The 24,886-nt window shown below is 39.0% G+C and overlaps 1 protein-coding gene across 4 annotated transcripts in view; it reads left to right on the top strand.

The window, feature by feature from the left end:
• The first annotated feature begins 1,506 nt into the window (after window positions 1-1,506).
• apaf1 (apoptotic peptidase activating factor 1) overlaps window positions 1,507-24,886 on the top strand; it is a 48,111-nt gene continuing 24,731 nt past the window's right edge. The window contains exons 1-25 of one of the 4 annotated variants that reach the window (XM_044186480.1): window positions 1,508-1,673; window positions 3,083-3,264; window positions 4,373-4,562; window positions 4,793-4,990; window positions 5,140-5,329; window positions 6,095-6,207; window positions 6,354-6,485; window positions 6,814-7,052; window positions 7,402-7,569; window positions 8,266-8,397; window positions 8,782-8,895; window positions 9,894-10,078; window positions 10,517-10,643; window positions 11,067-11,192; window positions 11,328-11,468; window positions 11,798-11,923; window positions 12,822-12,968; window positions 13,868-13,996; window positions 14,377-14,502; window positions 15,666-15,785; window positions 15,925-16,050; window positions 18,991-19,107; window positions 22,215-22,340; window positions 24,235-24,366; window positions 24,458-24,583. In XM_044186480.1, coding sequence (XP_044042415.1) covers window positions 3,121-3,264; window positions 4,373-4,562; window positions 4,793-4,990; window positions 5,140-5,329; window positions 6,095-6,207; window positions 6,354-6,485; window positions 6,814-7,052; window positions 7,402-7,569; window positions 8,266-8,397; window positions 8,782-8,895; window positions 9,894-10,078; window positions 10,517-10,643; window positions 11,067-11,192; window positions 11,328-11,468; window positions 11,798-11,923; window positions 12,822-12,968; window positions 13,868-13,996; window positions 14,377-14,502; window positions 15,666-15,785; window positions 15,925-16,050; window positions 18,991-19,107; window positions 22,215-22,340; window positions 24,235-24,366; window positions 24,458-24,583 — 3,474 coding nt within the window. In that variant the 5' untranslated portion in view covers window positions 1,508-1,673; window positions 3,083-3,120. Of the gene's footprint in view, window positions 1,674-1,907; window positions 1,952-3,082; window positions 3,265-4,372; window positions 4,563-4,792; window positions 4,991-5,139; window positions 5,330-6,094; window positions 6,208-6,353; window positions 6,486-6,813; window positions 7,053-7,401; window positions 7,570-8,265; window positions 8,398-8,781; window positions 8,896-9,893; window positions 10,079-10,516; window positions 10,644-11,066; window positions 11,193-11,327; window positions 11,469-11,797; window positions 11,924-12,821; window positions 12,969-13,867; window positions 13,997-14,376; window positions 14,503-15,665; window positions 15,786-15,924; window positions 16,051-18,990; window positions 19,108-19,607; window positions 19,635-22,214; window positions 22,341-24,234; window positions 24,367-24,457; window positions 24,584-24,886 lie in introns of those variants that run through there. The other 3 variants (XM_044186478.1, XM_044186477.1, XM_044186479.1) reach the window with 3 other exon arrangements.

The following is a 24,886-nucleotide window of genomic DNA, read 5'->3' as shown; positions in this document are numbered from 1 at the left end:
GCTGCCAAATCATGATGTAGAACATTTAAGTCTGTGTTTAACATATACTGTATGTTGGCTTGTCAGTGCTGTACAACATGATATGTAAATTATATATACACTCACTGGCCACTGGCATAGATTCAACACGGTGCTGGAAACATTCCTCAGAGATCTTGGTCCATATTGAAATGATAGCATCACGCAGTTGCTGCAGATTTGTCGCCTGCACATCAAGGTCGCTGGAAGTCAGTCAGTTGGGGGTGCTGAGAGAAACTTAGTCTATTTAATGATGTCATAGAAAATGCTGTGCTACATTCATGGTTTTTGCATTAATTTGAATGAACAGGATCATTTATATCAAGCATTTATATCTAATATAGGCCTATATACAGTATATATTCTGAGTGGGCTGCAGCACCACCTAATAATAATAATAAATAAATAATAATAAATAAAACCACAAGTTAAACTTATAATGACTTTCTCCTTTTTTTCTGGGATTTATATGCGTGGTTCACTTTGTGGTAGGAAAGAGGTTTGATTTTGTTTTTTATCCGTTGTTTATCATTATTATGTTTATTATATTATTATTATTATTATTATTATTATACGGAAACAACCTCATTTCCACCCAAGGCAAAATGCAAAAAATAAACTGAAATTACTGCATGCACATTAATTAAAGTACATCAGATATTCACATTAACAAGATTTTTGAAATATAGCTATATGGTTCATCTCGATATCTTAGAAGTCATACAATAACAATGTAGGTATGTTAATCTGAAAGTGCTTTATTCATGACTTTTAATCTCATTTTTGTTTAAAAATACTTTTACGTCAATGGTTGTCTTTAACTAATTGCAGAGCTATTAAATAATGAAATGTATAAAACAAAATAGACATAAAAAGGGCGGTATATTTAGGAACATAACATTAAAGCATAATACATAATATCAATGCAGAGGGATTATTTCTGAAAAAATCAAACATTCAGAATTTTAGAAAAGGTGATTTTTGCGATGAACACCTGATTAAATTATGCTGTTGAAGTTAGGAGGGAACTTTTGATCTGTTCACAGCAGTTTACAGTTAATCTATGTATGGCCACTTATATTTGCATTATCAATGCATCACTGTACTGTAAAATTAATAACATGATCTCATCTCTTGCTGTCACTAGGCAGCAATGTTACCTTTAAATGCAGTAAGGACATTTTGCAATTAGAAGATGCAAACACAAATGAACACTTTTTGGAATACCAAGCGATGTAATATTTAGCTGACGGAAAGTATTGAGACTGTGTCACGAATATAGAAGAAAAGTGCTGTACACAACAATTACTTTTTGGTTTTCATTACCTGAGACAAAATGCATTTAAATTGTTAAACACACTTATTTTCGAGCAGAGGAGTAGTAATTGAAGGCAGCATCAGTTTGCCTAGTTACAGATTCGTTAACTGCATGACCTCAACAGTCACGTGGTTTAAACTCGTCACGCAATTGGTTGCTTCCCACCGGGGTTGTTGTTTTTGCTGTGAAGCAGGAAGCTCTCTTCTTTCAAAATTGGGCGTCTAGTACACAGACATTAATTGCCCTTTTACTCATTGGATTCTTTAAAACTGGACTTCTTCTTACAACCATACAGAGTTCAACAAATACCTTCCTCGTTAAAGAAAAGAAGATATTCGTAAGTATCTATTGGTGGTTACTTTCTTTGTTTCATTTTCCAGCCGGTCAGATTGAGTGAACTTGTCGAGACAAGTATTGAAATATGCAAAGTGTGTCATTATACCGTTAATAAGTGATCGGATGAAAGGTCGCGATAAAGTATGTGCGCAGTGTTAAGTTTAGCTCTGACTTGCAGTATTTATACTCACTGTTAAAAAGTAGCTGTACTCACACATCATTTTGTTGATACTAGATGCTGTTCAGAAGAAATTAATCGATAAACGATATATTATCCAGGTCGGTAAGCTATCTAAATTTCGACTATGTTACTTTACAACAAAATATTATGGAGACTGTTTAAACTCTGTAAAATGTTATTTTTGTTTTATAGAGTTTCACTTTGGTAAGGCCTCTGTGGACAGCTGATAAGCTCTTGTATTTTAACTTGTAGGGTCTTCCTGTTCTTCTTTCTTTTTGTGTTTCCGCTACATAGTTTGAAATACACTAAATGTCCACATGTAAGTGTCAACATACTTTCGTCTATGTTGCAATTTTTCATGTAGGGCTGCAACTAAGTTTTTTTTTTCCAGAGCCCAAAGTTGTTAGATTAATAATAATAATAATAAATTAATAACTTATCAAAATAGCTGCAGATTTTCAGTCACTCAGTTAATTGTTGCGCCACAAGTATGTCAAGTATTTTGGGGGGAATTTTTGTCTTTTATTCGAGGATAGACAGTAAGAGATATGACAGGAATGTAGGGGCGAGAGATACAGGGGAAGACAAGCAACAAAGGTCTGGATCACAACTCGAGGTTTTGAATCTACATGTTTTAGACCCCTAGGCCACCAGGACGCCCCAAGTAAGGGAAATGTTAATGCTACAGCATACAAGGATATTTTAGACAATAGTGTTTTTCCAAATGTGTGCCAATAGTTTGGGGGAAGCCCTTTACTGTTTCAGCATGACAGTGACCCTGTGCACAAAGTGAGGTTTGTAAAGCGATGGTTTTCCCAGTTTGGTGAGGAAGAACTTCACTGTATGAAAGTAGAGTTACTTCAAAAAAGACACAGAGGCATATTTGCTGTTTCAGCAATCATTAGCAGAACTTGACTGGTCTGTACAGAGGCCTGACCTCGACTTGACACCTTTGGGATGAAGTGAAATGCCCACTGCGAGCCGGGCCTTATGAGCCAACACCAGTGCCCAAACTCAAATAATGCTCTTGTGGCTGAATGAGAGAAAATCCCTGCCTTCCCAGAAGAGTGGAGGCTGTTATGGCACTGTATTAATGTACGTGGTTTTGGAATGAAATATTTAACAATCACATATGGCTGTATTGTTTGGGCGTCCACATACTTTTGGCCTTAAAGTGTATATCACTGAAGTTCATTAAGCTTTCGTGTACCTCCTCCATTAACTTGCAGTGCAACAGGATCCTGCATGGTTGGTGTGTTGTGCAGAGATGACGTTGCAGGAAGGGGCGCGGAGCTGTCTGCTGCGCTTTCGCCACAGACTGGAGCAGGACATCAAGCCCTCCTACCTGATGGACCATATGATCAGTGATGGTGTGCTGACTGTGGATGAGGAGGAGAGGATCAAGACCCAGGTGAGCCCCTGCTCAAAGTGGGAAGGTGAAGGGGAAATTATACAGAATTTGGAACCAATGTTATTTAATATGTTTTTTTTTTTGTATGTTGCTGCTATTTGTTCCTGCCCCCTCCAGTTTTGTGTTGGCTTTACCTTTTTCCAAAACTGACTCACATGTTTGCCACCAAATATTATCAAGAGAAATCTTAAGTCCAAGATTTTATCAGCTGTAAAATAGTTTTTTGTTTACTCACTATCATTTTATGAATCTGTTTTTTTTTTAATGCAATCTTGCCCTTCTTTCCTGCTCTTGAGCTTTGTTACTGTGCATTTAGTGAGTCACCATCCTCCTGAGTCACTCTGTTTCTACTGTATGTTTTCCAGATTTATGTTGCCATTTTATGTCCAGGAATTCAAAATGCTCTGGAAAAACTCTCCTCACCTTCCCTCTCACTTGCTGCTCTCATAATCTTTCTGGCACTCTTTTTCAGAATGATCTAATGATGATTGAGCAGATTTACTTTTGGTGTCTTGCTGAGGGGCACATTGACAGAATACCTATTATCTACTGTAGGAAGTGAATTAGCAGCATAACCAATATGTGTTGAAAAGTCTTTTGAATTTTTATCTTCAACCCTGTCTCTGAACTTAGCATCAAGAATCACGGGGATATTTCATATGTTGTCTTGGTTATATGGTTCTGACCTTTGCACCTTCTTCTCCTGACTCTGCTTTTTATTTTTTATTGTCTATTAATATGTTTGAATAACTTGCTCTGGATAAGCTCATCAAGCAGAATTCTAAACTCTAAAACACAGGCTTTTACCATTATGCATTGAATTTCTTGAATATCACTAGCTTATATGAATTTTACAGTTTGAAGTAAAATACCAGATTTCTTTTTCTTCTTTTCATTGCAGTTTATTTAATGCTTTATTGTATTGCATGGTGGATTTGAGATATTTTTATACATACTGTTAAAAAACATACATATCCCTTTTAAAAACTTGTCTTAGTTATGGCAAATCATCAATGTTTTCACCAGCTCATATGAGAATCTTTAAAACAGCATGTAAAATGCTAATTATGGAATCCACCTCTCATCTCTAATATCTCTCTCTCTCCAGCCCACGAGGAAGGATCAGGCTGTGGCCCTGCTGGAGCTGCTGCTGAGGAAGGACAATCATGCCTATATCTCCTTCTATAATTCCCTGGTCAAGGAGACATACAATGATTTGGCCAGTCTGCTTCACGATGACCTACCGTGCACGTCACCTGATGCTCATAAGAACTCCTCTGGTGGCTGCACACCTTTTGGTAAGAAAGAGGAGCAGGTGTAGTTGGTTGCTTGTGCTATTTTGGTTAGACATCTTGGGTTACTACAGTAGCTCAGTACATCATGAGATAAAAAGTATGTTGACAGGCTGCCTAACATCTGGAAAGCTCAATTTTTAATTTTCACAGGTGTCGTTATGCACGTGGATGGTTGAAACATTTAACACAAAATTTATCTGCCCTTATTGTCTCCCGTCCTGTCTGTCTAACAGTCCAGACAGTGCTCAGTGAAGGCGGCGTACCACAGAGGCCCGTGGTGTTTGTCAGCAGACCAGAGCTTGTGAACCGGGTCAGGGAGAAACTCTATCGCCTGCAGAAGGAGCCTGGCTGGATCACTGTCTTCGGCATGGCTGGCTCGGGCAAATCCGTCCTGGCTGCTGAGGCTGTGAGACACCATGAACTCATCGAAGGTGAATAATCTTTAACTGGCTGACACTGCCTAACTAGCTATACCTTATTTTGAAACAGTCAAAAGCTGCGGAAAGAAAAAACCTAATGCTTAAATGTCAGCTTTTGGTTGCTTCTCACCTCTTGCCCCCCCCCCGGCCTCCATCTGCAGAGTGCTTCCCTGGAGGGATCCACTGGCTGTCCATCGGCCAGTTGGACAAACCAGACTTGCTGGTGAAGATCCAGTCATTGTGTTTCCGTCTGGAGCAGAGCCTGGATTCCCAGACCCTCTACCGCCACCCCAACTCTCTGGATGAGGCCAAGGAGCGCCTGCGCTTCCTCATGCTGCGCAGATATCCGAGGTTACTACATGTTCAGATAAACATGATCTGCCTTGTGCTTTTTAGATGGATATTACTGTTGTTCAAATTCTACTGTCGATTCAAGATGCAAAACTGCAACACAAGGCAAATGGGCTTGTTGATTTTAGCATGGACTAATGCCACAGTAAAAATGTAAGCAATAAATACAATACAGATAGCAATATGGAGAACAGTTAGCAACAACAACTACTTGATACCACTCCATTATTCTATATAGACAAGTATACATAAGCATATAAAATCGTTTGCCATTGTTTTCTGCTTAATTTGTTGAAATAACAAGATAAATTCAGAAATAAAAACAAACCGTGATATTAGGACAAAGATAAATAGTCAACAATAAATGAAATGTTTGGTAACAGTAAAAAGCTAAATTTACAATAAAAAAGTGATAAAAGTATAAAAACATGAAAACCCTGGATGATATTACTCCAAATTAAAAGACAGGTATATATCTATCTATCTATTTATTTATTGAACCAAGTACATATAAGGGGTCATGGTAAATTTGAGGCTTTTTGAAAATTTCCAGTAGATTGTTGTAATGCTAATAACTGCAAGAAAATTAGATGCTACATTTTGTACAAAATTTCCTTTCCAGTGCAAATACATTCTGCAGAGAGCTTAAAACTCTTAAACCTTGTGTTAATCTGCTGTACCACTAGCCACTATAGGTGCTGTGTTAAACACTGCTTTATCGTGTTCTTGTCTCTCATCACTTGTCTGTTTCTGTTTGGGTTTCAGAGCTCTGCTGATTCTAGATGACATCTGGGACAGTACAGTGCTAAAGGCGTTTGATATTCACTGTCGGATACTTTTGACCACCAGAAATAGAAGCCTTGCTGATTCTGTTAGCGGTACGTACCCTAGTTTTTGCTCTGGTCATATACACATACAAACTCGAATAAATTAATCCTTCTGTGATGATTTTTTTTTTTTTTTTTTACACTGGAATAGACAGTTGTGTAAATGTATTTTCTGTACTAGTACTTTTATTTTGTAGGTGCTAAATATGAGGTGGAAGTGGAGAGTGGTCTGGATGAAAACAAGGGGCTAGAGATCCTTGCTCTGTACACTAAAACTAAACTCAAGGGACTTCCTGAGGAGGCTCGCAGCATTGTCAGGGAATGCAAAGGTCTGTAAACTGAAACATTCATGAAGTCCATAATTTCTTTCACTATTTAAATTACAGATACTGTTACATATACAATTTGACATAAAGATCTAAAATATTTCTCATAGCATTATAAAAGAAAACAAATACCTGATTTAATTCAGCATTCACTAATATTGGTGATATAATTGACCCTTTAACAGCATCAGAAAGTATTAGTAACTTAGATTTAGTTGTTGTGTTGTCCTCTTGCAGGTTCACATCTTGTGTTTTATGGGGCTATGCTTTTGCTCACATATTGTACCTTTTAACACACACACTTTTCCGCTTCTGTGTTCCACCATCCCAGGTTCCCCTCTGGTAGTGTCCCTAATCGGGGCTCTACTCAGAGAGAAACCCAACCGCTGGCGTTACTACCTCTGCCAGCTGCAGCAGAAGCAGTTCAAGCGCATAAAGAAGTCATCGTCTTACGACTACGACGCCCTCGACCAAGCCATGGCTGCTAGCATTGAGGTCCTACCTGATGAACATCGAGAGCTCTACAAGGACCTTACTGTGCTAGAGAAGGACATCAAAGTCCCTGCAAAGGTTTGGCTACACAACAAGATGGTCGCATGACCCTCTTCATGTATTTGTCCTTAATTGAGGCTCTCAATTTTGTCTTTTTCCAAAACTGATCATTTTTATTAAGTACATTGTTGTTTTCTGTCTGCATAAGTATCTTAACTGGCCTTACAAAATGCCCCTCTGTGATTTTACATTAGAAAACCAAGTATGTTTCATTCTGCTTAAGTTGCTTATACAGGATGTAACCTTTCACAGAAATGATGGGGGGGGCATCCCACAGAAATTATCAGGATACTCTTTCACAGAAAAAACAAGGAAATGGACCATCATGCCGAAGACACACAGGCTACAATGTTATTCCTTCTTCCAGGTGCTGTCTGTTCTGTGGGACTTGGAGCCGGAGGAAGTAGAGGACATCCTCGAGGAGTTTGTCAACAAATCTCTGCTTTTTGTGGACAGTCACAATAAACCCTACCTGTACTACCTCCATGACCTCCAGCTTGACTTCCTGGTGGAGCAGAATCACACCCAGCTCGAGGTTAGTTTGGATGCAAGTATGATGGAAGCAAGGATGTCTGTATGTTAAGTGATTGCAGGTACATGAGGCAGCAGCACTGGGGCCATAGATTCATGGACATTAGTCTTATTTCATGTGTGTTCCTGCGTTTGTTACGGGTGTCATTTTTGTAGACTGAGTGATGTTGGGTGCATGATTGGCGGCGGTTCCTAATTGACGTGCAAGAAACTTTTCAGTGATAATCGTAAGCCTGCTATAAAAATGAAATCTTACTAAAATCTCTTAAAAGCAGCTTTAATTGTAATTGTATGAACGATTTTCAGCAAAGTAAGTTCTGCAATAATCATTTAATTTAAAGTTTTAGTGTTCAAATGACAAATTTACATTTTAATGCCATATGTTCTGGCTTCATTGGTCTTTTAACAGTCAGAATCTTTTATTTGAGTTTATTTCTTTTTGCTCAAACTGAATTTGATTTGGTTCTTTTTTGTTTACAAAATAGTTTTATTTTATTTATTTTTTTTAATAATGCATAAGTATAGGTAACTCTTCATTATGAAAATGTAATTGTGATAATTACACCAACAGATCGTAGTGATTTTACAATAACCTGCATGTTCTCTTCTAAAATCATAGTTATATCAACACTTTCATTATAAATCTAAGAAAGCGAGTCATTTGTTAATGATTAATTCTGACTCTTTGTGTGTGCTTCAGAGCCTCCACACTAAGGTGGTGCATCAGTACCAGCGGCACTACAGAGATGGTCCTCCCACCTCAGGAGATAAGGAATGTCTCTACTGGATCAGATTCATCACCCACCACATGGCCAAAGCCAACCTCTCCCAGGTAACACACACATAGTTTTATACATTTCTGTAATCATTTTACAAATGTCTGTCATTTAAATTAATAACTAGTGCTAATTGTGCTTAAAAACTAACTAAATGAGTTTTTGTAGGCATGTGTAGAGCATTTCCTGATGTAATGCATTAGAGCGGAACACACTTCACTTAACTGAACATCAGTGTGATCATTTTACGTATCATTTTGCTTGTATTTGTCATATTGTGATATATATTGATATTGAAAAAACATTCTTGCACAGCCAGTATAGACATGACACACTTGACAAGAGGGTGTTATTTTTCCAACGTCTATCTGTCTCTTTCTTTCTTGCTCACCATGTCTCTCTCTTTCTCTGTTGGTCTCTGGCTGCCTCTCTCTGTCTAGGAGCTCTACTCGCTCATGTTTTCTCTGGACTGGGTCAGCATCAAGGCCCAGATAATGGGTCCAGCTCACCTCATCAATGACTATGTAGAGTATGGACCCATTCTGGACAAAGAGGTCAGCAGACAACAAAGCTTTACTATGTGTGAAACAAAGCAAGTGTGGTTACTTTGTGTGTTAGTTGCAATCCATTCTCCTTCATTAAAATGTGAACCGTGCCCAGGTAGGAGTCCCTCCTCAGGGAAAATGCAGGTGTAGAAGCCGATCAGTCTTTTTTGCCCTTGCCTTCTCTGTGAAACTTTGTGAATTAAATTAAAAGTGTCTCCCTCTATTATCTTCCCCCAAGTTGTTTTTGATTATCTCATAAACATAAGATTATTGCCCTTCCATGTTTTTGCTGTCCCCTGTTCCCTTTCCAATTTTCATTGCAAGATTTGATAATTGGCAAATGGTTTATCACAAAGGAGCGGGGAGGCATGGGGCACGAGGTATAACTCCCACAAATGTATTACAGTACATGCATAGTAAGAAGGCACTGGCAAGAGTAATTTCTGATTTTTATGCCAAAGTAACAATTTAATCTTGTGTATAATGTGTTTGTTGTGCTAAGATTTCATCAGTATTTTTCAATAAATGCTTTTGACCATATAAGTTACAGGTATAATTAAATACATAACTGAAACTTTTACACCAATTAAGATTTTTTTTATAATACTGAGTCACTCCCGCATTCATGTAAAAACAACCCTTAAAACATTCATAATCTAGATTTAGAATAAGGATTTTCATCATCATTTTCATAATATTTTACTGAGACAAAGTTTACAAAACGCTTAGCAAATGACTCGCATAAGAAAAAATGTTAGATAAGCAAAGACGAGGATTGGGGCAAAAACTTAGGGTTAGGGTGACGCATATGGGAAAAGGGGACAAACATAATCATTACACAAAACAATGTGTGAACATCAATAAATTATTTTAAGATTAAACTCGTCCCCTTAGAGTCCTTTGTGAAGAACAGGTGTGTCCTGATGATGATGGGCCAGTCTCGTGTTGTTTCTCTTTAGTGTAACATGCGGTGGATTTTAGTGTGTGCTTATTTTATCTCCCCCCAGAACAGCGAAGTGCGCAGTCAATTCCAGGAGTTTCTGTCTCTGAACGCCCACCGGCTGGAGCAGCGTCCCTTCCCTGACGTGATGCAGCTTGCTCTGTCTCAGCCACGTACCTCCGAGGTCTACAGACAGGCTCTGCTGCAGGCGCAGGACCGGGCTAGGACAGGGAAACTCTACTTTGACTGGCTGTATGCAAGCAAATATTTTACTATGATGTTCTGATGCGTGAATGCGTGTAATAATGAAGTTAAAATCAAGTGATGCATTGACCTTATTGTGCATCCATTTCTGCCATCATGTGTAAACTGGCAAAAATCAACTCTCATTTTAATTGAAACCTGCAGTTATTGTGTGAAAGATTCATGACAATTTAACGTATCCGAAATGGAATAATGCAGTGGCAACAGATTCTCTCATTTAAAGTGACTTACTGATGTAAAAAGCATTTTAACTTGGTTAACTTGAATTTGATTCATCCAGTGCAAAATAGTTCTAGCAAACAGAACAATAACCTGTATATTAACCTTATACTCAGCCTTTTTATACATTTTACAAAAATACAATACAAAAATGGTGACCATAGGGTGTGTATCCCATGTTTGGTTTATTTGTGTGTTTTTGTCCAGGAATAAGAGCAGTGTAGAGAATCTGTCCCATCTGGTTATCCACCCCCACCAGGGCTCCATCTACAACGCCTGCTTCTCCCATGATGGAGCCAAGATCGCCTCCAGTGGAGCCAGCAAGACACTCAAGGTATCAAAGCAGACATGTTTCTTTGAGTGTATTTGTGTATAGGTGTGTGTGTGTGTGTGTGTGATTAAAATCACAAAGAGCAAATAGTTTCCATGGAGACCAAAAACTGGAAAATATGGAGGGCAATCCACTTTTATTGTTAGATGATGTTTTCTCAAATAAATGAAAATGCAGCAGATTGAGAGACTGCATCCACTTGAAATACACTGCCTAAAGTGTGCATGTATCTTGTGTAACCATATTATGTCATTAGGGGGTCATTCACTCCAAAATGATCCAGTTTAAGATTCAGATATCTGAATCTAGAAATCTTCTTTGTAGTATAGCTTTGACAGGAAAAGAGTCTGGGTTCCTAACGGGTGATGCAGTACTTATACTTAATATACACATTGTTGTCTGCTGTCATCGTATCTTTACACTCAGGTGTTTAAAAGCACCTCAGGTGAGAAGCTCACAGAGATCCAGGCCCATGATGACGAGGTGCTCTGCTGTGCCTTCTCCCCTGATGACCGTCTCCTAGCAACCTGCTCTAGTGACAGGAAAGTCAAGGTAAGCAGATAACTGTCCACTCACCCATTGTGACCAACTTGATTACAGGCAAGTAAAATATGCACAAAACCCAGCAGTTTCTGTATTTTTTTCTGTCATTTGAGCATAAAATTCTTGAAACTGTGTGTCTCTTAGGTTTGGAACATGGAGCGAGCCATGCTGTTAAGGGTCTTTGAGGAGGAGCATGAAGAGCAGGTCAACCATTGTGAGTTTACCAACACAACAAGTCGCCTCCTGCTGGCCACCTGCTCCAACGACAAGTTCTTGAATGTCAAGGTGTGCGAGTTTGATTTGTATGCAATGCCTGTCTTGTGACTTATTTAAATTTCTAAAAATGTTTTTTTTTTTAAATCTTATTAACTTCCCTCTTTAGTGTGCTCGATCTCCTTCTTTCTAAGTATGTATATTTACCATACTTTGCACTAAAAGAGTAAAACAACCATATCCAGACAATAGAGAGAGTAAGTTGCTGCACTAATTTTGTTACAACAAGCAACAGTTTTGTTTCCAACTTTCTCTGCTCCTATCCCTCTCTCTCTCGTTATTCTCCTTTCTGTCTGTCTTTATCTCTCCCCTTCTCACTGTATTTCTCTCTATTTCTGCAGTTGTGGAACCTCAACAAGCCTTCCTCCCAGAACACCATGTTTGGCCACTTTGAGCCAGTCAACCACTGCTGTTTCTCCCCTGATGACACCTATGTGTCCACTTCCTCTAACGACGGTACCATTAAGGTGACTGCCATTAAACTAGATACTTGTAAAGCTGTCCTTTCCTAAGGCAATGTACATCAAACTGTACTTGATTTATGTGAGTTCGGAGCACTAACATATTTACTGTTATTTGTAACATCAGTGCAAAAAATGTTAAGTACAGAAGTTATGGATTTCGCCAGTAATAGAGTCTGCAGCTATACTGGTAGAATATGTCAACACCAACAGCAGTTCTAGTATCAGATACTAAAAAAATTATGCTAATGCTTACATATTTCCTAATGTGACAGAGTAAGTTGTTTTGTAGTCAAAATTATCCAAACAAAATGTCTCAAATATTATAGGTATATTACTATATTTACTGCCTGAAAAGACACATACAATGTTGTTTAAGCCCCCGAAAATGAATGGATCACTTAATTCCAGGAGAGCTTCCATTCACAAAGACCAGAAACCAAAAACTAACCAGCTAACTTAATTAATCATAATTTACTGAGTCACAAATAACCATTTGCTTAGTTACTAAGCTAGTTTAGTTAGTTTTTTTTAATTATGTAGCTATTTATTTAATTACTTTAACTATTTACTTAGTTACTTAACTATTTTCTTACTTCATAATGTACTTAATTACTTAGCTATTATTTCATAATTTACTTAATTACTTAGCTATTTTCTTACTTCATAAGTTACTTAGTTACTTAGCTATCTACTTAATTACTTGGCTGTTTACTGAATTACTTCAGAAATTAAATTATGAAGTAATTGAGTATATGGCCAAGTAAGATATTGTGATTGCATCTCTTATTACTAGTGCGTTTTCTACACAGATGCTTTGAAGCTACAGTACTTATAGAACTTGTTCTGTACGGACATGCTCTCCTCTGACTGTGTGTTTTTGTGTGTTCCTGCATGTATGCAGCTATTTCAGGTGTTGTCTGCCAACGAGTGGAAGACAATCAATGTGAGAAACATGTTTGCAGAAAGCGATGAAGAGGTCCTCGTCAAGTGCAGCACCTGGACTGCCGACGGCAAGCGCATCATATGTGCAGCCAGGAATGCTGTTCTGGTGAGCATTGTGGAATGTGGACATTTGTTTGAAAGGTTATTTTCATACTTTACTGAGTGGAGATGCAGGCTATTGTTTGCTGTAGGGTTGTTGTTGTGTGGGGAGTGCCAAATGTGTGATAAAGAAAACGTAAATGGTTTGGAAATCCAACACCACAGGGTTCACTTCGTCCTCCCTGCCCTTGTTGTTGGTCTGGCTTTTCATTGAAGGAGACAGGAAAGAAAGGCTGTTTGTCTGTTTGTCTTCCAGAGCATCTAAAGACTGTGTGTCCTGGTTGTAAATGAGAGCGCCCCCCCCATTTACAAAATCAGTCAGTCTTGTCTGTGTCCTCTACGTCTTAATTTGTTCGTTTTCTGGGAAACAACCCAAACACCGCAGAGATGTCTGAACTTGTTTCTTTGGCTTTAAGTAGAGGGAAAATGAGACAAATGTTGCAAGTTTGCTTTAGGTTTGAATCTTCAGGCAGAAGATAATACTTTTTATTGTACTGTACCACTCAATGTACTCGATTTACAATACATAATGGATTTATGTAGATATATAGCAGAGCCAACCTTTACATTGGCATGCCCGATAGTATCAGCTGATTTTATCTTATATATTGGTATCAAGGTATATATATTGCAGTCAAAGATATGTTTGAAGTCATTTAGAAGCAGTGTTGCCATTACAGAGTATGTCCACCAGAGGGCACTGACAATATAAATATATATATATATATATATATATATATATATATATATATATATATATATATATATATATATATATATATATATATATATATATATATATATATATATATATATATATATATATATATATATATAGCCATGTTGCCATGTTGTGCCCAGACCGAGCAGACTCTGATTTGTTTTCTTTCTGTCGCTGTTTGTCAGGTGTTTGACGTGGAGACATCGGACATGTTGTTGGAGATCAGATCGAATCGTCTGAGCACGGTTCAATACTGTCACGCCTGTGCCACCAGTAACCTGCTGGCTATCGCATTCTCCAACTACGCTGTGGAGGTATAACACATACTTACATACACACAATCACAATATATATTTAATCTCTCTTTTTTTTTATTGATAAAAACATTTATCTATAATAAGTAGATAATAGATCATGTTACATAAGTTTCACTTTATCTTTGTTGAAAAACTACGTGTAGAAATTATTTGGATATGGAAAAACTTTTTCAGTTTTTTTATGCATTGTTTCTTCTCTTTCTGACCCATTTTCTGAATTCTGCCTGAATTTATACTGTAAAAAAATGTGTGTCCAAACATGTCCCTCTGGTACCCTGTTAAAGTGCTATATAAGACTGAGGGTGTCTAAAAATAACAATATATTTAAATATACTGGTGAATATGTGTACAGTAGTCCGTATGTGTTTGCCTTCCAGCTGTGGGACTTGGAAGCTAATAAGAAGATGGCTGACTGCAGTGGTCACCTGAGTTGGGTCCAGCGTGTCCAGTTCTCGCCTGACGGCTCACAGCTGCTCTCCTGCTCTGATGACCAGACTGTCAGGGTAAGACTGACTTAGTGTGTGTGATGTACTGTGTCTACATTAGTGTATCAGGTTGCACAGATACTGTCAGTATTTGTCTAATCACCTCAGGAATTATGCTGTAGCTTTTGGTGCAAAGATTCTACTGAACTTTATTTTGTTTTGAATGAAAGCATAGTATACTAACCATTTTTCAACAGCTACTGTAAGAAGTGTTATGGAAGAAACTGAAAAACTGGAGTTCTATGCAGTTGTTTCCTTGACTTGCTTTAGGCTTTCGTTTCTGTTATTGAGGTTATGTAAACTGATTTGTCCCGACTCATTGCTCCCTTAAACAAACCAATATGTACCATAACAAACTGAGAACAGTCATTATATAAAATCTCTCTGCAGTTTAGTCTTTTAGGATAGACTTCATGTACTGTTTTATATAAAGGCTATAAAAACATGGTTTTTATTCAGATAAATAGTATTATGATGCTAGTGAGAGCTGTTAATACACTGTTAATACCTCATCAATCTAAATGACAAACCAAAGCTACAATAGAGCATTCTGCACATACCACTTTGGATTCTCTATTTAACACAAATTATCATTATTTCGGAGGTAGGAAGTCATCTCTGAGTATGGACAGTATTGTACAGTAGGTTAGTAAGTAAAGCTTTATGTATGTAGCACTTTTCAAATCCCGTGTTACAAAGTGTTTTCTACAACAGAAAAGCATTTTAATAAATATTTAAATCAAAGACAAGTAAGAATTATTAAAGGAGTAAGAACTAATCGGGGCGAAGAAGCATCAATAACCAGAAACCAACTTTAGAACCTTAGATTGAAATACATTACAAATCTTGCCTCTAAGGATCTGATTATGCTCAGTCAGTAATTCATACAGGCAGTTCTGATGGAGTATACTGGCCCCTTAAACATGACCATTGAGGCTACACCCAGCCCCAACAGCAACTGAAACCATTCTTGGCAAAGCAACTAACATGGGCTAATTGGAATGAAATTTGGGAGAGAATGTGGGTTAAACTGACCCATTTCTGATCAAAGAAGAACAAAGAAGTAATTTAGGAGGAGAAACACAGATGAAACACAGATGAAATGTTGGCTGTAGCTCTTTCACTGGAAGTTTACATCATGTTCTCACTCAATTCTGTTTCCTGTCTTGTGTTTCTTTTAGTTATGGGAGACTAAGAAGGTGCACACCTCCTCAGCCATCTGCCTGAAAAGAGACTCTGACGTTATCTTCAATGATGAAGAAATCATAGTGTCAGCTGCAGACAACTGCAACAGACTGCAGGTGAGCCGGAGGGAAAATGAAGGAGAGAGACTGAAGAATGAATAAAAGGCGGTAGGCTAGTTGAAGTAGGAATGTGTGTTTGTTTTCTTTTGAGTTGATGTGCCTATATCAGGTTCTCATAGAAAACTGTGTGTGTCAGGTGCGTGATGGCAGGACAGGATCAGTGCTGTTCCAGTCGGAGGAGAAGTCGTCCAGGATCCGGTGTACGTGTATGTGCAGGCAGGCCTCTGCTGTGGTCCTGGGCCAGGAAGATGGAACTGTACAGGTAGAAAACACATTTAGACCTGTGTGTATGTGTAACACCGCAGTAAAAACGAGTTTACTTAAGTTTAATTTTAGAGACTTCATTCTAGCTCTGTTGCTGAAATGATGAGTCGATTCATCAAAAGAAAATTAACCAACGTTTATCAAGAAAAAAAACAGAGTTGTTCTAGCTTCTATATATAAACACTAGCACTATATACTACTACATATATATATATATATATATATATATTATTATTATTATTATTGTAAATTGAAGATGTTTGGGTTTTGGACTGATGGTCAGAAAAAACTTCACCTTGGGTACTCTGAAATTATCACTATTGTGTCTAAGGCTGCAACTAATGATTATTTTCATTATCGAGTAATCTGGCGATTATTTTTTAGATTAATCCGTTAATCGTTTTGCCTATAAAATATCAGAAAAATGCCCAACACAATTTCCCAGAGGTGATGAGAAGTTCGACAAGTTGTGGTCCCTTCCTGGAGTCAAGCTAGCTGATTCCCCTTGCTTTCAGTCTTTATGCTAAGCTAAGCTAATTCCTCCCAGCTCTGATCTTGTCATCTAACTTCAAGAAAGCGAATAAGTGTCCTTCCCAGAAGTTTTAACTATTCCTTTAATAAAAGTACTTTTCACATCTTTGCTGCAGATTTCCACACAGCTTCCATATATCCCCACTAGTGCACTTTGTGCCTATAAAGAGCACAATTAACAATCAAGCAAGCAATCTCATTTTTAAAAATAAAGGTTGGAAATTCCCACTTTAGTGTGTGTATGTGAGGATGTCTTTTTGTGTGTCTTTGTGTGTGTGTGTGTGTGTGTGTGTGTCTGTGTATTCCATGTTGTTGTAGGAGGTGTTTTTCAGACCATGTTGAGTCATGAGATCTGACATTAGCACTGTCACCCTTCTTTTTATCTGTCCTCTCAGCTGTACGTCAGGTCAACTCAAAACACCTCTTTCATCTCCCTCCGCTCCTCATTGTTGTGCCTCTCCTTTTACCTGTGATTTATATTCTCAATGCTCTTCACTCCTGCTCTCTATTTCCATATTTTACAATCTCTGTCACATACATTATTTTTATTCCCTCTTTTGTTTTCTTCATCTCTCTTCCTCCCTTTTGTTCTGTCTGTCCCCCTGCTCTCCTTGCTCCACTGCTCTTTGTCATGATAAATTGTTGTTTGCAGGCAGAGAATGAGGTCCTAGTCTGCATTGTGGCAGGTGTGTGTTTTTGTGTATGAGTGCATGTGTTTGTTGCACAAATTGCAACGGTAGAGGACATCCCGGAAAGTTCCCGTCCTGTATTAAAACACACATACACATGCACACAGTTCCCTGACTTTTCAGTGCTGTGGCCGGGCCAGTGCCCTACAGCAGAGAGCAACTCTAATTAATTAAAAGGTCCTACAGTCTTAATGGATACCAGGGTTAATGATTTTAATTACAGCTCTTCTCATGGCCCCAGAGATACGAGAGGAAAGGATTAGTGGACACGAGGACTTAAAGAAGCAAGGGTGATTAGTAATCTGAGCTCTTAAAATTAAGAGAGAATGGGGGGGGGGGGCATTGGATAATGAGATACTTGCAGTTTATACACACAAAATACCAAAATCTATCATTAAAACTTTCTTTCATAAGTTTTTCCCGTGTGGAGCAACAGTTGCTCTGTGCATCACTCTGATTTGAACTCTCTGGTAAGTCAAGATTTTTAAACCAGTAGTGCTGCAGAGTTAGGAGAGACTTTGTAATGCTAATACATAACTGGCTACCAATGGTCAATGGCTGTATCAAAGTTCTGCAGCCTGGTTTTCTGCTCTGACCAATCAGGTGATTAATGACTAAGGCTGGGTATGGAACCTCGATACTTTTTTGGTAACGACCAAAATGTATCCGTTTCACCAAGTATCAAAAACTGTCCGAAAGCTGGTGATGAATGTTTGTAATCGTATTTTTTGATCAGATAGTTCATGATTTTAAATAAACAATTTGCTAGTTTGACATTATTTTACAAAGGTTTTTTTTTTTAAAGCTACTTTACTTACTTTTGTTTATATTTGTATTGTATTTGTATTTCTCAAAGTGAGGAATCGCAAAAAAAGTATTGTTTTGGTGTCTGTACCAAAAACATTTTACACTACACCCAACTGATAACTGACTGAGCTTTGAGGTTGTACAGCCTCCTGCAACATAAACAGCTGATATGTTAAGATTACCTTCTGACAATCAAACAGGTTTAATTCTGACCATATACAGTATCTTATTTTGTTTGTGAATACATAGATCTGTCAGTGAATCAACTTTGTTCATTTGAAGGGAACTTGTTACCTAATCACTATCATTGCCTTGCCCTTACCTACAACAGCACTGTAATTTGATTGCAATGGTCCCTGTAACCATTGTCATTTTGCTGCTCTCCTGCACCATATTAGCATAATAATAATAATAATAATAATAATAATTACATGAAAATCATCCAACATTTGTTGAAATGAAACCAACATTGGGTTGTTGCATAGCAGTCCTACTTTTAGAGATGTCCAAATGTATATATTTGGTATCTTATACTTTATCTTCAAAAGATTTAGATACATTTTAAGTGCTTTGTAATCATCATGGAGTCCACGTTTTGCTGTTGTAGTCCCCTGAGCAAACACCAGAGGGAGCCCTGGTGTTAGCTGGAGGTATTCCTGGTACCAGTGACCACTGCAGTGGAAGGCATTCATTTCCTTTTCCATCATCTGGAGTTATTTACTACCAGTTTACTGGAGGAAATATGAGCAATAAATCTTTAACTTGTCTGACATAACAGCTAATGTGAAGAATATCCGACTTGATGTAAGATGCACAGGCAAGGACAGAAAGTTACTGTGTGTGTCTTTATGATTGGAAAAAGTGCAACTGCGAGTGTGTGCTTGTGTGCATGTGTGTGTGTTCTGTGCCAGGCAGCAGGGCTGACAGCTAGTCAGGTACTGAGGACGGTTGCCTGCAGGATCCGAAGACTGTTGACCTCCTTCAGGGGGTTGATGCTGGCTGTAGGGCTATGCACAGGCAGCGTGCAGGTATGGTAGGGAAAGAGTAATATCTGTTTGTATGTGTGTGTCAGACTCTTCAAGAATCACCCTAAAATGACACACACACACACACACACACACACACACACACACACACACACACACACACACACACACACACACACACACACACACACACACACACACACACACACACGTCCATCAAGTACACTTTGTGCATATTTCACGTTTTCAAAATGCTCCTGATGACTGTAAGAGAAGAGGCAGATAATTGACTACAGAAAGGATCTTACTGTTGTTACTGTCATATCAGTAATCACGTGTCATCATGCAGGAGCAGCTTCAACACTGACCATCTCATTCCGTCAACACTTTTATCAGTTTTTCTTGAATTTCATGTGAGTTCTGCAACGCTTCAGCAAGCTGTTTACTCCCTTGGTAGTGGTATTTAAAACAAGTGCTCCCCATCTTTCCTCTTTACATTAGCCTGCTTTTATATTTGTTTATTTTTCACCAAACACCCTCAGGCATTTTCCTGACTGAAACCCTTGAGCCGGATGTGTAAAGTTCTCCAAAGCGTTCTCTCTCAGGCTTTGAAACTTGCGTCTCAGTACGTGGAGCTTGACAAACATGGTCGGTGTGCCCCGAGGCTCTGTTCAGACATTTCAACCCTCTCCTCTGAGGTGTAAATATTTTGAGTGCCTGGTTAAATCCCATGCATTATGGGCCTTTCTTTTATACTTTCAAAACTACAGGTGCTGTGCTGGACTGAAGATAATCTTGTGCTCACATGAGATTTCTGTGTTTTATTCCATGTTTGTAAATCAAGTTGAATGAATGAACAATTGTTTTTGTATGACTTTCAGTAGTTTGTTTGTGAGGTTTGCAAAGTTGCAGACTCAGCTGTTGCAGGCCTAAATTTTAGTATTTTTTATTTCACTGAAAAAAGTGCCACAAAAGATTTTATAATTGCAATTGTAATCTATACCCATGTTTCCACCTCACAATAGCTTAATTAGCCTTTTTTGTACTAGTCACTGATAAACAGATTAAGTTAATTTTAGTGAGAAAATAAACTTCTGTTATTCAAAAATGTAGTGTTTTTTTTTTAAACCAGGGGCTTCCAGAAAGCCATGGATAGATGGATTATATTTAATGAGTTTCTTCCAAGGAATGTCATCTGCAAAGATATTTGTCCCGACGTAGTATTTTATTGCTGTTAAAGAGTAGCAAACATATCGATAAGACTAGGAGTCTAAAGTCATGCTACTGGCTCTGTGTTCTATGTAGGCACAGCGATGTTTTGAGCTAAATGCTAACATCAGCATGCTAACATGCTCACAATGACAATGCTAACATGCTGATGTTTAACAGGTATAATGTTTACCCATCTTAGTTTAGCATGTTAGCATGTCAACATTTGCTAATTAGCACTAAGCTGAGGTTGATGTGAATGCCATTAGTTTTACAGGTATTTTGTCATAAACCAAAGTATTGGACAAAGTCATATTTTGTCTGATTGGCACTAGATGAAAAAGTTAAGGGAAAACCAAAGTTATGACAATTCATCAACATGAACGTCTAGAACCAAATTTCATGGCAATCCATCCAATAGTTGTCGAGATATTTTGGTCTAGACAAACTGACCAATTGAGCGACCGGCCATCCCTAGAGCCACGTCCTAGCATGACTAAACACTTCCTTATTTTTCTATAGACCTTCCTGGAACCCCTTTAAGGACTTGTGGAAATCTCTCGGCCGTAGTGTTAGCAACCATCCAATTGACCTTTTTGAGGGCATTTACAAAATCTTATATCTCTCAAAACCAGCTTTGAATGATCTTTCTGTGAAAGATTCCTATCTCAAGAACTTATTATTACAGGTTTTTAGTGAGAACAGATGATGACATTTTTTTTCATCCAGCTGGATCTTTTGAGCATCAAAGCTGTTTTGTTCTCTGACTCCCTCAGTAATGTCTTCAGGGCTGTCAGACCCCCGGCAGCCCTCTGCAGTCTTGACCGGACTGAACGGTCACACTCAAAGCTCACACTTTTTCAGCCCACTCAACTTTCTTTTTGATGTGCTTATCACCATCTAACCAGCAGTGGCACTTTACCTCTCTCCTTCTCAACTACTCCCTCAAAATGTGACTTTTTGTCAGGATTTTTTAGTAAACTTCCCTGAGTATATCTTGGCAAACATAGCTATCATTTGAGGCATAGATATTCTAGACAACGGGTGTGAACCTTGTGACTTCTTGGTACAGTAGAGCTCTCAGTGCGCCGTATTCACATCTTTTTTTGGCTAAGTACTATCTTTGCTTGACACACAAGTATACCCATACCATACAGTAGTTTTTAGTGGCTAGCGTGGCTCTTTGCATGGAAATGGTCGGCCCACCACTTTGGTCCAGGCTGAAATATCTCAACAACTATTTGATTATTTGCCATGAAATTTTGTACAGGCATTCAGGGTCCCCAGAAGATGAAACCCTTTGATTGATTTTGGTGATCCTGTGACTTTTCCTCTAGTGCCACCATGAGTTTAAACATTTTTGATCTTTAGGGAAATAACTTGAACTTTTGGATGGATGATTGCCATGAATCTGGTACAGACATCCATGGTGCCCAGATGATGAATCCCAATGATCCTCTGACTTTTCCTCTAGTTCCAGCATGAGATTTGTGGGTTTGAGTGAAATGTTTTGACAACTATTGGATGGATTGCCATGCAATTTGGTACACACGCAGGATGAATATGCAATAACTTTGGTGATCCTCTGACTTTTCATCTAGCACCATCATCAGGTCAAAATTTTCAAAATTCCAGTTTGTGCAAGACTTTTGTTTATGACTAAATAGCTGCAAAACGAATCACATTCCCAGCTTCAGCTGTACTTTGTGTTTAGTGCTAATTAGCAATTGTAAGCATGCTAACACACGCACACATAAGCTGGTGAACATGGTAAACGTTATATCCGCTAAACATCAGTATGTTAGTATTGTCATTGTGAGCATGTTAGCATGTTGATGTTAGCATTAAGCTCAAAGCACCACCGTGCCTAACTAAAGCCTCACAGAGGCCTGCTGTTTATGTGGATACTTGTGGTGCTAATGTTTGTTTCTTCCTTCCAGGTGTTGGAGGTGCCCTCTGGGAAGCTCCTAGCCACTCTGCTGGGACACACAAAGACGGTGCTGCACTGCCAGTTCAGCCAGAATGGCCAAACACTTATTACATCCTCCGAGGACACCACCATAAGGGTAGGCTTAAGTCTTCTCGTCCCTCAGTTGCCACCTTCCTCTCTTTTCCTCTATTTATACATTTTGTTTCTCTCTTTCTGCTTGGTTTTCCTGTTTGTCTTACTCCCATTCATCACCTTCTTCCTCCATCCTCACCATATTTTCTTGCCATTTCATGGCATGTTCTTTCACCTCCTCACCCAACCTTTTTTCTTCTCTGCTATCGATAATTCTTCTCCCCCATCCCCATTCCTCACCTTGAGTAAAACTGCCTGCTCTGCTGAATCACTCATCCTCTGTGTTTCAGGTCTCTTTGGTGCTTTCACCTTCCCCTACCTGTTACACTCTACCAGCGTCTCTGTCTGCCTCTTCACCTCTCCATTCTTCATCCCCCTTTTTTCTCTCCTCTCTTTCCCATTTCCCTCTCTTTGCCTTCGGCTATGCCACTCTCAATAGCTCTTTATCTCCCTCCCGCTCCTGAGTTTACCGTGTGCAACTATCTATGTTTGTGTGTGAGTATGTGTGTGTATTTCAGGCCGTTACGCTCTGTCAACCCTCACTTTTCATGCTCTGTTGCTCATTTCCCCTTTCCTCTCCTCCCCTCTCATCTTCTCCTCCTCTTCCTTCTTTATCTTTTCTTTTTGCTGACAGACCTGTCCACTGCAGCACTTCCTTCCCTCTCTGACAAACGCAGCACCTTGTTCCGTATTCATGCGGCTGCTGCCTATGCCATTACTATTCTCGGACCGTCCGCCGCTTATTCAGAAGCTATTCAAATTCATGCTGTTTGACATGTGCTCGCTAGGAAATGGAAGTTTGTATTTAGATGTTAATGCAGACGCAGAGTGAATGTAAAGAGATCTAATGACACTGATGTTAGCTGGTGATGGATTCTAACCTTTGGACCGGCTTGATTTGTAAGGAGAAAAGGTGCAACATTGCACACGAGGGCATGATTGATAGGATGATCTGGATGATTCTGTCTGTCCTGTCCACATCTTTGAGCTCAGTTGAACTCCTGTCTCTGGTCATATATCTGCCTGCACACTGTCAAAAAACAAGCACTCTGTACTCTGTCAGATGTGCACGTTCAGAGTTTTAACTCCACAGATTCATTAGTATATACAAAGCACACCTAAGCAGGGATGTGATCAGCAACAAAGTAAAAAAACTGACACTAAGAACAGTACAAAATACTGTGATCTGCTGTACCATTAGTGATGTTAGTGAAGTGGAATGTGCTTTAAATGTTACAAAATATTACATTACAAAAAAAAAATATTACATCCCTTATAACAGCATATGAGGCTACACTGCAGCCTCAATAGCCCTGCTGTAAAACCAGTACTCGTCACCTACAGAGTTGTTTAAAGTTGAATCCTAAAAATAGCCATATTGCAGAGATTTTTATACTTTCCCAAGCTTACATAAACATTTTTTGATAGTGAAAGTACAGAGAAGTTTGACTTTTCAATTCCAGTTCCAATGTCCAACCTGAGCTTTAAGCTCCTAAACTCTCACAGATTTTAATCGATGTCACATGCATTATCAGTGTAAATGCCTGAGTGAAAGAGGGTGCAAGGGCTACAAATGCTGTATGAGGAATGGGACAGCACAGACATCACATATTACCTGCATATACAGAAGCATTTCCGTGGCCTGCAGAGTGTGAGGATCGTATTAAAATGCTATGGATTGTGGGTAATTCTCCCAAGAAAGTCTGCAGAATTGCATACTCACGGAAAGTCTGTACAAGCGCTTGCTGATTTCAGTTATCGGAACTTCAGAAACACGCGTCAAAGTCTGAGTCCGTAAGGGTGGATATTGGAAACGGGCTGAAAAAAAATATCAGCTAAAAAGCATCAGCAGCTAAAAGATTCCTTGTCCCTGTTTGTCTCTCTGTTTCCCCCTGTAGGTGTGGAGGTGGCAGTCAGGGGAGTGTAAAGTACTGCAGGGTCACAAGGAACAGGTCAGATGCTTCTCGCTGCTCTCCGACTCGCCGGTCGACATGAGATTGCTGTCCTGGTCCTTCGACGGCACTGTCAAGGTGAAGCACGCACACGCACACACACAGACTCATAATACAGGTAACAAGAGCATGAAATCAAATACAAAAATAACCTCTTTCTCACTATAAGATGTGGGACATAGAAAGTGGAGAGAAGCTGCAGGACATCGAGGCTCATCGGGGAGCCATTCTGTCCTGTCATGTCTCGCCAGATGGATGCCTCTTCGCCACCACCTCTGCTGACAAGACTGCTAAGGTTCAACACTTACACACACATACTCATGGGATGAGACATATCTGTTTGTGCTGCCAGTAACAACGTGACCTAATACACACCAGCGTCTTCCATGTCTTCCCTCAGACCTTCGGAACTCATTACTTACAGCACACACATTGACGCATTGCTGCGAGTGATATCTGAGGCTAAAAAGTTCTCCGGTAGGGAGGTGAGGGACCTTAGAGATTAGCGTGTAGCAGATGGCCCCGGGCCTGGTGAGTTAGCTGCAGGTCAGTCTGTCCTCCTACACCCACGTCCAGTGATCATTTAGTCTGACTGCAG

The sequence above is a fragment of the Siniperca chuatsi genome, linkage group LG23 (assembly GCF_020085105.1).
Source record: "Siniperca chuatsi isolate FFG_IHB_CAS linkage group LG23, ASM2008510v1, whole genome shotgun sequence".
NCBI classification, from domain to species: Eukaryota; Metazoa; Chordata; class Actinopteri; order Centrarchiformes; family Sinipercidae; genus Siniperca; species Siniperca chuatsi.
This window is presented reverse-complemented; position numbering and strand designations above follow the sequence as displayed.